This window comes from Apteryx rowi, unplaced genomic scaffold (assembly GCF_003343035.1).
Source record: "Apteryx rowi isolate R43461 unplaced genomic scaffold, aptRow1 scaffold_440, whole genome shotgun sequence".
Lineage (NCBI taxonomy): Eukaryota > Metazoa > Chordata > Aves > Apterygiformes > Apterygidae > Apteryx > Apteryx rowi.
This window is the reverse complement of record NW_020450695.1, coordinates 64712-76798: the sequence shown is the minus strand read 5'-3', so window position 1 is coordinate 76798 and position 12087 is coordinate 64712. Positions and strand designations below refer to the sequence as shown.

Sequence of the window (12087 nt, the reverse complement as noted above, 5' to 3'; positions counted from 1 at the left end):
CCAAGAAAAGAAATACACAACTCCCCTGCTCTGGCCAGCCCGGGTCTGTATGACCCTCAGGAATAGTCCGATCTCCTCGTGCCTGTGGTTGCACATCTACCCTGACAGTTCCCGGGCTGTACAGGGAGCCTGGCAAAATCCGCACAGTAATGAACAGCCGTGGCAGGGAGCCCCGTCAGCATGAAGCAGCAGGGCTGGGATGCTCTGGGAGCCCTGCAGAGCTACCAGAAATGTGCTGCATTCTTGCCAAGAACAAATATTGCCGTCCTCACAAATGGTTAACCTGCTGGGAACTGCAGAGCATTAATGACTTCACATGCATTTAATCAGCTTGGGCTTCCAGAGCCTCCTGCCTCAGGAGCAGGAAAGGCCGTGTACCCCGGGTGCAAGTGCTCCCAAAGCTGCACCACCCCCCTTACCAATCATTAATCACCGCTGGGCCGGCAACGCGAGCAAGCGGCAAACAACCAGGCAAAGGCCAACTCTCCACAGCCCCGGGCGCAGCAGGAGGCAGCGCTGACCGGTTCTCCTTGGTGGCAGCTCGGTCTCTGGCCACTCTCCCCTGAGAGACCTCGGTGGAGGTGACCAGGTGTCCCACATGCACTGCCGTTTCCTTCAGGGAGGTAACTTGGTCCTTCGGATGGGAGGCTTTGCCTGCAGCTGGGAGCTGCTGGGTTACACGTAAGGGGGGGTCTGAAGAGGGAGCTTCTGTCGGCATCACAAGGTTTTCACCTCTTCGCCATGCGGCACAAGGCGTTTTGGACTGCTCTGGAGTATACCTGCCGATTGCTGGGCATCTCCACCGCAGCAGGTAAGAGCTAGCTCTCTTTTCCTTTGCCACTAAAAGGCACTGAGTAGGCGTCGGGACTCCCAAGTTGTCTCCCTGCCTTTGATCCAATGCAGCCACTGCCCCATCTGACAAAGGGGATAAGGACCACTGCTCACTTTTGCTTTGGGACCCAGGGAGGGGGAGTGCTGGATGCCTGGCCAGGATCTTCCCAAATGATGTGAGAGGCACCATGAGGCATCAGAGTCAGCGCTCAGTATGAGGGGAGACAAGCTAAAACATGAGTGGAAAAGAAAACTAAATTACATTGTTTGAAAACAGACATGGTGACAGGCAAGATGTGCAATGAGATGGAGATGTAAAATGCTCATGGCTACACAAAACTGCCAGTCTGCTTTGTGGGACCTGAAAATGAAGGATTTCCTTGCACTGTGCACAGTGAGGGTGTCCTATGCCAAACAGGATCAAGAGACTGCAGCCCTTGCAGAACAGTTGCTGCAAAAGTGCTTCTCCACCTCTCTGATAATCTGTCAGGAAGCAAATTCAGGGAGAAGCTAAGGTTATAGCCACAGCACAGACATCATAAATTCACCCACCTGGCTAGCTGCCTCCTCTCTCCCAGTGCCAAGGGCTGCTTGGGACCAGCCTCCTCTGAGTTTGGTGACATATCAGAGCATACGGTCTCAGCTGAAATGCTGACGTTTTGAGCGGCTATCTCAGGCACAGTGTCTCACCAAGAAAGACCGAACTGTGGAGAATAACCGTCTCACATGAAACATCTCTGGATGGAGATGTGGGAAAACAGCTCACACAGAGGCTATGAGGAGCCTGGTGGATTCACAGGCTCACTCTGGCACTGCTGCTGGCTTTCTGTCACGCAGCAGGGCAGGCTGCTCTCCATGCCTCAGTTTCCCCCACCAGTAAAGCAGAGATCAAAGTATCTGATTTGTCTAAAGGCTGGAGTTGTGAACCAAAGTTTTCTGATGAAAGATGTCTTAAGCTGGTGCCTGTGGTTGCCGTGGCAGACCCCTGTGGATTTCAGACACTGCAGAACAGGTCACAGCAAGCCCTCATACCTTGGAATGTCCTTTATCAATGCAGTCGACCCTGAGAGACACTTTGCTTGAGTCAGAGTAAAGTAAAAAGCACACAGGTCAGCTGCAGAGAGACAGGTCCCCAAGGACACCCAGAGCCCAGTGAGGAAGCTGGAGGCTGTGCTCTGGAATGTGCTTTAAAGGACTGATAACAGGTAGAGATTTGAGTCTCTGAGTTTGTACAAACTCCCACTAGATAAGTGCGTATCGTGATGAGACTGCAACAGATAGGAGCTGGGACACAGCTTTTAACCAGCAAATGCAAATCTCTTCTCCTCCCCATCCCCCTCAAGGCCACATGTGCCCCATGATGGTCAGATTCTCTTTAATGTTCCAACGAAGCTCATAGACACCTTCCTGGGAGAAAACATGAGCTTGTTGTCATGGGAAAAGTAAAGCTAAAACAGCAAAATTGGAAGTAGCTTACAATTTGGAAATGTCTTAATGGAATACAATCTCTCCTTCTGCTTGCACTCTTTTCTTTGTTCTGCATCATCTGCACCTATAGTTCTTCTTGATATTAGCAGTGCAGTCATCTCTCAGCCGAGCATCCCAGAACATAGACAGCTGCAATACTGATCTCTGTACTTTTCCATCTCTCAACTCTGATGCATTCCCAGTGTCACCTGACTTTCCCAAAACGCCAAGGAAGGAGTGGGAGGTGCCTGTATATTATTCCTCTGAGTGTCTCAATGGAGTAAGAAAATAGCTTGATGCAGTGTTTAGTGCCTGATGAGGTGTGTGAGGTTTTTCCATGAAATGGCGATCATGCAGAAAAGAATCCCATAGGCTTTGTTTGAAAAATATGAAAGAGAGAGGAGAATGCATTAGTCTCACTAATTGATTCTGAGAAGGCCTGGCCAATTTCACAAACTGTTCACAAACAGAAAAAGCTACCCACATAATACAACCCCCCCCCCACCAGATCTTTGAAAATACTGGCTGTCTGCAATGGCGGGACTATAAGGTTTACTGCATGCAAGAAATCGAACAGTCCTGCTATTGGCACAGCCTCATGGCTAGTTGGTGATGAGTGACAGCCTTGCAATTCATTGCAGTTTCTGGGACATCTCTGTAATTCTTAGATTTTAGGCCTTGTGATTTCTGCATCTAGAGAGAGAGTTCTTAGTTATTTCTTAATTCTCATGCTTTCAACCATTTAATTCCCAATCATGTGTCTTTAGCCACATGGTTTGGATAACATCCAAATTAAGGCAGCAACTAGCCCAAACAAATGCCTCAGAAAGAGCCCTTTGCAAATACTTCATCCGAACAGCTTTGTGGGTAAAGCAGAAGCTGCACAAAATCAGGAAACCTTCCCATCCAGAGGAAAGACTCTAGCATAACAGCTGAGCTGTTGAATTCTGCATTCATCTGTAAGGAATGAATGAATGAATTCTGCATTTATAGGGAAGATTATAAAGAAGGCTGTTCAGTCATGAAGCAGCAAAGGACAATACTTTTTATGTAGGAGCATGAATTGGTGACAGGGGCCAGGCTGACAGCCTGGGAGGGGAAAGTCCTGTGTTTTTTTGCAGACCTTGAATGAGATTGATTTCCCCTATGGTTCTGCTTGGGGCTAGAGAGGCAGCCTCCAAGGAGGAGGCTGGGGTGTGAGCCCAGTCATTTCTCTGGCTGATGAGGGACCAGCATCTGCCAGTGACACAGAGGGAACCCAAGTGAGACCACAGGGTCCTGATGGGGCATCTGAGGGCCTGGCAGGTGGCAGGGGAACTGTCTGCCCTGTCCTGGACTCAGGCCAGTGCTGCCCAAGCAGTGGGTGCAGTGGTGAGCCCCAGCAGTGGTGGCCAGCAGGAGAGCCTAGTGCCAGGGCTTGGCTCAAGCAGACTAGAAGGAGGAGAGAGGGAGAGCTTTGCTACCAGAGCAGGCTCAGCCTGTTAGCATCACTTCAGCAAGGCTATAAGTGAAGCAGAAGCACATGAGGCTCTCCTTCAGGACTGGCTTTGTGCACTGAGGTCAGAAGCACTGTGTGCTCAGGCACAAATGCTTGTCGTTGACCCATCTCATGGTTATAATGGAGCCAGCATCACTGGGGCTTACTCCCCCATTTGTGAGACTGGTGCCCTTCTGAGTCCAGAGCAAAGCCACAACTCAGCGCCACAAATCCAACCAGTATCTCAACATGTATTATGCAGAACCAGCTGTGAACATCCCATGCACACATGGACACCAGGGACAGAAAGCTCCAGCTGAGCTCATTGCTTAGCAATGCCTAATGGCATAAGGGAGTGTTATGACTATCTAGAATGATTCCCCCAGCCGAGCCACAAGCCCTGCATGAAACGTGTGGTTCCATTCAGCCCCACACCGCTGGCACTCAAGCACCATGACCACCCAGGTCCCAAACCTCTCTTTCCACAGCACATGCTGCAATGGGGGTGAGGAACTTTGTTTCTTTGCCATTTTGAAAACAACCTTGTGGGGAGTGGAAGGATATCAAGGGAAGTTTTCCATCCAGTGAAGCTATAGGCCCCCAACTACCAGTCCAAGTAAGATTTTGCCATACTAATACTCTTAATCCCCCTTAGCCTCTGACTCTTCAGTATGCTGTCCTGGCTGGGGCACTGAGGGGATGTTCATTCCTTCTTCTTATTCTGCCTGCTACCTTTTTTATGTTCTTTTTTCTTTCTGTTAGGCTAGTAAGTGATCTTAATGCCATGACTACAGCCCTTCATTAATGTAGCTGGCACATTTCCCCCATCATGCTGTTGCTCTGCAGCAACATATTGGGTACAACAGGCCTGGGCAAGCTGGGAGGCCTGGGAGGGCCAGGAAAGTGAGACTGACATGACCTGAAAAGACCCCAGGCAGAGGTGTTAGTGTGGGCCTGAATTCCCCCCGGGCTGGGAGAGGTGCATGGGGTGAGGAGCAGAGCTGGGCAGGGCAGTGGAAGGGAACCCCCTGTGGCAGCACTGCTGGAGCTGCATGGCAGAGAGGCAGGAGAGGCACTGACACACTGATGCTCACCTCTCCCACTTTCCAATGCCAGCTGGTATCTTCTGAGCACCTCCCCCCAGCCTACACAGCTGCAGTGACGGGAATGAAACTGGGATGACTTTCTGAGCTGTCTGTCAAGGCCAGCATTCAGCTCTGGCCCCCCTGGATTCATGTGTCAGCATGAATCACTGGTGCTGGCAGTCCTAAAGTGCTGCACAACACAGGAGGAGCAGGCTCACTAGCCACCTGCGGAAACTGAGGCATAGATCCTAGGAGCTGATGGGGCACACGAGAGTCAGGAACCAAACCTGCAGTCAGCATTTTTCCTGCCTTCTCTTTCTAGTACTGATCGGCGTGGGCATAGAAACTCTGCAGCGAGGACAGTTCAAAAGCCTGGCTTTCTATCTGCTGTGAGTATTTTTGCCCTTGTAGTTAGAGCTTGCGGGGCTGTCACGTTCCACACCTGCACCATATATAGCACCAGACTAGACTGCAACAGCAGCAGGGACCAGTATCCAAGACTTTGGGGCATTTAGATACCCATCTTCAGGTTTCAGAAAACACAGCTCTTTCTCTTAGAGAAAGTGATCCTCTCCCCATGCTACCTGCAAGCTCAGGCAGGCCAGAGTTGACAGTGGCCGCAAACTGACACCCACAGGCAGAAGAGCTTTGAGATCTCTTCCTCAAACCAACTGGGCAGAGGCTGTTCAGACCCCAGCACACAGACTGTGTTGTGAACTGGACAGTAGATCCTGGCCCTCTATGCCCCTTCTACCATCTGGAGAGGATACTCAAACCTGCCCCCTTGACGCCTCCACCTTTCAGTTTTTCAGGGGTTGCAGTTACGGTCTGTGAAGGCTTCTTCTTTATCACTTTGTTCCTGGGGCTGTGCTTCACGTGAGTAGACCCTATCCAGTCTTCTCCAGCCTTGGTGGGACCTGCCTAAGGCAACCTGCCCCTTACAGGCAACACCAGACCTAGCCAAGCTGTAAGTGCCAAAGCAAAGGTACTGCCCTTACTCCCATGGCATGTGCTCGAGGAGGTAAGTGAGGCTGTGCCCATAGCCAATTACACTTGTGTTTTAACACAAATTTGTGCCACAATTTGCTGAGCATCAACACAACCGACCCTAGTCTGCAGCATCCCTTTAACATGTGAAGTCCTGCAAGGGACTGGGGTTGAGAGGAGAGTCACATCCCCAGGATGAGCTATACCTCCCTTCCAGAGACAGCACAGAAATTCAAGCCAAGATGTAGAAACTTCTTAGGCACTTCTCAGAGCCTGAGCACTCTGATCTCGTTTAGCAAAAAGTCAAAAGCCCTTGACAGCTGAAGAGGCAGCACCCTACTCCAGCTAACAGGTACCCTGCTTATGGCCAGGCAGGCAAACATGCCAAGGAGAGACCTCCTGAGATGCTGACCTCTGGCGGAGGTAGCCCAGGGCCTCTCATCCTCCATGAGGAAGGCTCAGGCATTACTTAGCTTCCCTGACCAACACACTGGTTTCCTGACAAACTGGAGTGGGGATCTGAACCTCTAGGTGGGTGAGGGTGAGGTGCAAGTCTTCTTGCCATGGGCTTGGTGCCCCAGCCTACAAGGGCCTCTGTCTCTCTCCCCAGATATGAGCCAGGCTCCCTGGCACATGCCTGCTGCAAACAAGCTAGACGCCCAGGAAGCTTCCAGAAATTCATGGGGTACACGCTGCTCTCGGTGGCTTGCTTCCTGCATCCCGTCCTTGTCTGGCACGTCACCATCCCTGGTGAGGAGCCCATGCTGGGGTGGGGGCTTGTGCAGATGCAAGAGGAGCATGGTGTATGTTGGGGCACCAGGCTGGCAGACCCAGAAATGGTGGGGATGTGCGGGGTGCCAGACCAGTTGTGGGGGACGCTGAGCTAGCTGGACTAAATGCTGTGCCTTTCTAGCACTGCTTGGCTAGCTCGTCTCCTTGCCCCAGCCCTTGACCAACACGCTTCTCTTCCCCAGGCTCCATGCTGGTGCTCACCGCCCTGGCCTACTTCCTGCTGAGCAAGAGGAGAAAGAGCCCAGGGCATAAAGAGGCACAACCCCAAGCAGGCCAATACGTGGACCCTTCAGCCACCATGGCAGCCCCAGCCGGCACTGGTGACACTGAGCAGACCTACACTTTCCATGGGGCCCAGAGGGAGCAGCACTGCTCACTGCTTGGCCACATGAAGAGCATCCTGAAGGGGAACAGGGACAAGAGCCTAGCCCAGGCAGCTCCATCCATACCAGCATCCCCATCAGCCCCACGCAAGCAAGTGCACTTCCAGGAGAAAGTGGTGCGGATCATCCCCTCTATCAGTGACAGCTTGGATGATGTGGAGAGTGAGGCTGAAGAGACCACACTGGACACAGCACCCATCCTCACCCCTCCAGATACCCCCGTCATCCTCACTCCTCTCAGCTCCACAGGCCTGTTCTGAGCACTCACCAGCAATGAGGACAGGGCAGAGAAACTACACCTGCATGTCAGCATCCCTCCCTGTCATTCTGGCAGCCAAAAGGTCCTGAGCCAACCCCAGCACCACTGCTGCATGTTGTGGGCAGAGCTGCAGTGCTGGCTGGAGCACCACATTCTCCATGGGGATGTCCCATGGGCCCCAGCAAGGCAGCAGACAACCAAACAGGCCAACCTTACAGCCACCAAGGAGGAAAAGGGGTGAGGGGATGGAGCACTCGTGCCCTATCAGGGCAAGGGAGGAGAGGTGGCTGGTGCTCTGTTTACCAACCTCCCTGCCCTAAAGGAAAAAGTGTGAAGGACCATGCCACCTGTCCTACAAGGGGCTGCTGGCAATCAACGGTCCCAAACCTTGTGAGGATGGCCAGTGGTGGTTCCCAGCCTCTGCTACACCAAACCCAGGGGTCAGGCCATGGTTCAGTCAAAGTATTCCCAAGACATTAAAATTTCTGCTCCTAGGGAATCTCTCTTTAAGGCCTGACACATGGGCCTCTGATACAGCACTACATGTCAAAGCAGCAACTCCTGCCTAACACCTCCGCCACAGCATTTGCCTACCACGAGGCAGCAATTGGCAGAACAAGAGGAGACAACCACCCTCTCAGAGCAGTTTCCGCTAAGGGCGGTTTTTGCCTGCCTCCCTTCACTGTGCTAGAAAAAGCTCAGGACTGGCACATTTCCAACACACAGGCACCTCAACCTGCAAGTTCCCTAGCAGCAACAGCAAAGGCTGCAGCAGGCCTAGCACATCCAAAACATCCCTCCAGGGGGGACTGAGACAAATCACACCCCTGGGTCTAGCACCCAGTAAGTGATCTCACCTGAGACACGCTCTGAGCCCAGCAGAGAAATCACCCCTGACTTTGGGGACACCTATGCAGAAGCACGGAGGATTGTGGAGCTTCCTGGTGTTCCTTGCCCAGACAGCCCTCTTGAGTTAGACAAGCTTTGGGATGATGTGGCGACTCAGGTTACTATGTTCAGCACTGCATCGGCACAGCAGACCACTTGTAAACTCCCTGTGTGTGTTAATTATGGGCCTCAGAGGGCAAAGATAATAACAAAGTTATAACTCTGCCCCACTGGTCCCCTCCATGCCAGCTCCTCCCTAAACTTTTCACCCCTGGCCTAATCCTACCGTGTTTTCTGCCCTTTCAGGACCATTTCCCTATAATCAAGCACTTCTTGCCTGTTCATCCCATCCCCTTGGCTTTCTCTCACCTTCTAACTATGACTTTCTGCTTCTCACTCCAGCTGTCTGRGGGGSKGGGGGGGGGGGGGGCAAGCATCCACTAACCAGCCCCCTAACTGCATCTTGGTCCCAATCATCCAGGCAGCCAACCCCATGGATTTGGAGATTATCACCGGTGGGCAGGTTGAGCCAATCTCATTCCTGTCATGTTGCCTTCTGTCTTCCAAGATAAATCTCCCTCCTGACCCAGCACACACCAGGAAATGCTGTTAGTGCCCCACAGTACTTTAGTCCTTAATCTCCCTGATTTTGTCCCGCAGGCAAAAACCTGCTACTTCTTTGGGGATATTACCCATGGTGGTATGGTGGGCAGGCAGCCCAGGGCTCCTTTCTCTGCTCCTTGCCCATGGCAGAGAAGGGACACACAATTCAAGGCTTGTAGAGAGCCTCTGCTCCACTGCCATCTCCTCCTCAGGAGCAGGGTGTGATAGGACCAAGGGCTGGCTGCTATGAGCATGTGTGTGTGAGCCCAGGGGCTATCCTTTCCTTTCTCCCTGCCGGCTTGGTCCTAACAGCTGCTGGAGGGCAAGGCAGTTTCTTTACACTACTAGGCAATTATAAGAGGTTTCAGGGAACTGACATCATGCCCCCCGTCTTCTCTGCTAGCCCTTATATACTCTATTTGCCGGACCAGCTTGTTTGGAACTCACTCTGGGAGAGAGAAGCCCTGAGTAAGAGAGCTCTGGGGTAGGAGAAGGTCCCAGGCCATGAAGCAGACTATGGGCAGAGACAGGGAATCACTGTGCTGGATGCAGGAAAGACACTTACTTCAGGAGGCACGTGGCCGGGAAGGGCATCCCCCACCGCGTCCCACGTGCCATGAACTGTGCCAGCTGCCTGCTGCTGTAGGTAACTACAAGATGACAAGCACCTGCAATGCCTGCAGATATCATGGCAAAGACCTTCTCATCAGTGTCAGGCAGCTCTTTTGGCTGCATGTGGGAAAGAGGACAGGTGTGTGGGTTTGCTCAGACACAGGACGTGTGGCCACACGTTGCCCTGTCACCTTTGCTGAGATGAGGAACTATAAAGGCTCTGAACCCAGAAAGCCAGATTGGGGTGAGACGGTCATAGGAAGGGAAGATCCCTGAGACCTACTTCAGCTGATTATAAGGCAGAACCCAATGGGGCTGACTGTTTTTCTTGGAAATATGTTATTTCCGCTTTTAAAATTCAGCTCTCTGAGTCTGTCAGAGTCACTGTGGCCATTGTAGTTTTAAGGAAGATTGAAAACATGAATCTTGAGTGTTCAAAAATCAGAAGGCAAATGATAAGAACCCCATGTTACTTTGTAATGCATTCTGTTTAAGTCACTCCTGACTTGGGAGATGGGTAGGCAAGAAGGCAGAAGATGCTGGCTGATAACATTTGACAGGCTGTCTTTGATAATGAAACTCTGTCCACAAGGGCAGCTTTTGAATAGTCTCATACATTCAGTCATTACTATAACTTCTAGACATGAACAAAAAGCTTTTTGTAGCATCACCAACATTTAAAATGCTAACTGGTGTTAATCTGTTTTAAATATGATACACAGGTTTGAGACCTCCCTCTTCTGGATGCACAGATTAACACTCCAGTCCATAATTGCTTCCTGGGGAAGAGTCACGTACACATCTGCCCGGGTGGTTCAGTCTCCTCCTGCACCTGCAAAAATGTCTTCAGAAAATTGTGCCCTTTTAAAACCTAATGTTGCAACACTGAGAGCAGCAAGCCCAGGATCTAGCCACCGGATCAAGCCGCAGCTCTTTCACCCTCAAGATAGTGTATTCATCACATTAAGAAATAAAAATAAAGGTACTTCCTTCTAAAGTTCGTGGTCAAGCAGCAAGCCTGCACCAGAAAAGGTCCTGGCCCAGCCAGGCAAACAGGGTACCCCTCCTTGCCCACTTGCCCCTAAATACTGTGCTCAGAGCTGGATCCCCATCTCAGTCACACATCTGCCTATTATATCTGCTCTTGATGGCAAACTCTGCTTTCTGCATCATCCAAGGCTCTTCATTAAACATTGCCTCATTAATTACACACACAGAGGTAAAGCAATGTTCCTAATAGATCAATGAATCTGCTTACAAAAGAAAGACTGCATTTCCACAGCCTCCTCTTTAGCCCCGAGCAAAGTTCCAGGGGAGCCTGGGTGGGGACAGCTGCCTGGCACTGACCTTCTTCAGTCAACTCTTGCTCCATCAGCCCCAAGGTCCGTACCTGTGGGGCAGCAGGACCGTTGGCAAGGGGAACAGCAATGGGGTGACAGCCCCTGTGGCACACTGAAGGGGGAGGTGGATTTCATTCTCTCTGAAATGCATATATTGAGTTTGTAATCTTTAGTTTCTGTAGCATTAGGCATTATTGGTTTCTAGGTTCATCTTTTGAAAGCATGTTGTAGGTTTCCCTTGGGAAGCAGGACTGAGGGAAGCTGGAGGTGAAGTGGTTGCTCAGGCTTACCGGAGATAGCGGTGGGCAGGGTCCTGTTTCCCCATTGCATCCCCAGTTGCTTTTCCTGTACACTCCCTTGTGTTAGCCTGGCTCTTTTCCAACCCCACAGCTAGCTGTTTCAGGAGACAAAGCCTGGAAAAAAGCTACTCATTTTTTCTGTGGTATTAAATTGCCTGTTCAGTTAAGCTCCCTGGCTGGCTCACCATGGAGTTTGCTGAGAGCTAGCACTAGCTCAAGGGAAGCACTGGGCAGCCAGACCTGGGGGGCAGGATGCTCCGTCAGCGGCAGCTGAACTGTGGGCAGGAAATGGCACCACAAGGATGCACTTCCACAGCATGTGCTGAGCTACTGCACTATGTCACCCCTGCCAAAGAGTCCATCTCTACACGCCTCCGCTCTGCTCCCTGCTGCCCATCCCTGCCCTTCCCTGTGGGCCTCAGTGCTGCCAGCCGGCTCCATCAGGTGATGGAACTGCTTAGCCCAGAGGAAAAACAATTAGGAAAAAGAAGGCAGGCAGCTATCTTCTGGGATAATGAGCCAAATTAATTCATGGAAGGACTGATGAGCACCAGAGCTGGTGCAAAGGAGGGGTCAGAATTGTGCAGGCAAGAGCAAGGGCCAGCTGTGAAATGAGTGGGAGGGCGATAAGACCACCTCTTTCAGAGGCAACAGGCTGTTAGAGCAGCTCAGCAGCTCAGAGAAATGCAGTCTCAGGCATTGCTTAAAATCCCAGTGTAGAGGAAATGTTCAGCCTCAGGGGGGAGTCAGATGACTTTGCAGAGGGCTCAGAGATTATCAAGTGTTCACCTCTCTGTTGGTCCCTTTCCCTACAATTAGCTATGAGGGGCATCCCAGGGGCTATTGAAAGTACCAGAAATAGTACAGAACTGTAGGGGGGGGGCTCTATATGATAAACTCCTACATATGCAGGGAAATTGCAGGAAAAGGAAGAACTAGACACTATTAACTGTGCAGTGCAGTGATACCTGAATTTGAGTTGCCGGAACTGTAAGTCCACACCACCCTGCTATATCACTTTTCTGTGCATTACAGTTAAGTCATGACGCAACTAATCCACTGAG

At 51.4% G+C, this 12087-nt stretch overlaps 1 protein-coding gene across 1 annotated transcript; it reads left to right on the top strand.

The window, feature by feature from the left end:
• The first annotated feature begins 741 nt into the window (after nt 1-741).
• Nucleotides 742-7282, top strand: TMEM72 (transmembrane protein 72). The gene is made up of 5 exons (XM_026076879.1): nt 742-811; nt 5183-5249; nt 5665-5736; nt 6458-6597; nt 6822-7282. Exons 1-5 carry the CDS (start codon nt 742-744, stop codon nt 7280-7282), a joined length of 810 nt encoding a protein of 269 aa, XP_025932664.1.
• The last annotated feature ends 4805 nt before the right edge of the window (nt 7283-12087 follow it).

Coding starts and splice junctions, on each gene's coding strand:
- TMEM72 (XM_026076879.1), top strand. CDS start 742: ATGCGGCACAAGGCGTTTTGGACTGCTCTGGAGTATACCTGCCGATTG. Junction 5,250..5,664: donor AGCCTGGCTTTCTATCTGCT/GTGAGTATTTTT, acceptor TCCACCTTTCAG/TTTTTCAGGGGTTGCAGTTA. Junction 6,598..6,821: donor CTGGCACGTCACCATCCCTG/GTGAGGAGCCCA, acceptor TCTCTTCCCCAG/GCTCCATGCTGGTGCTCACC.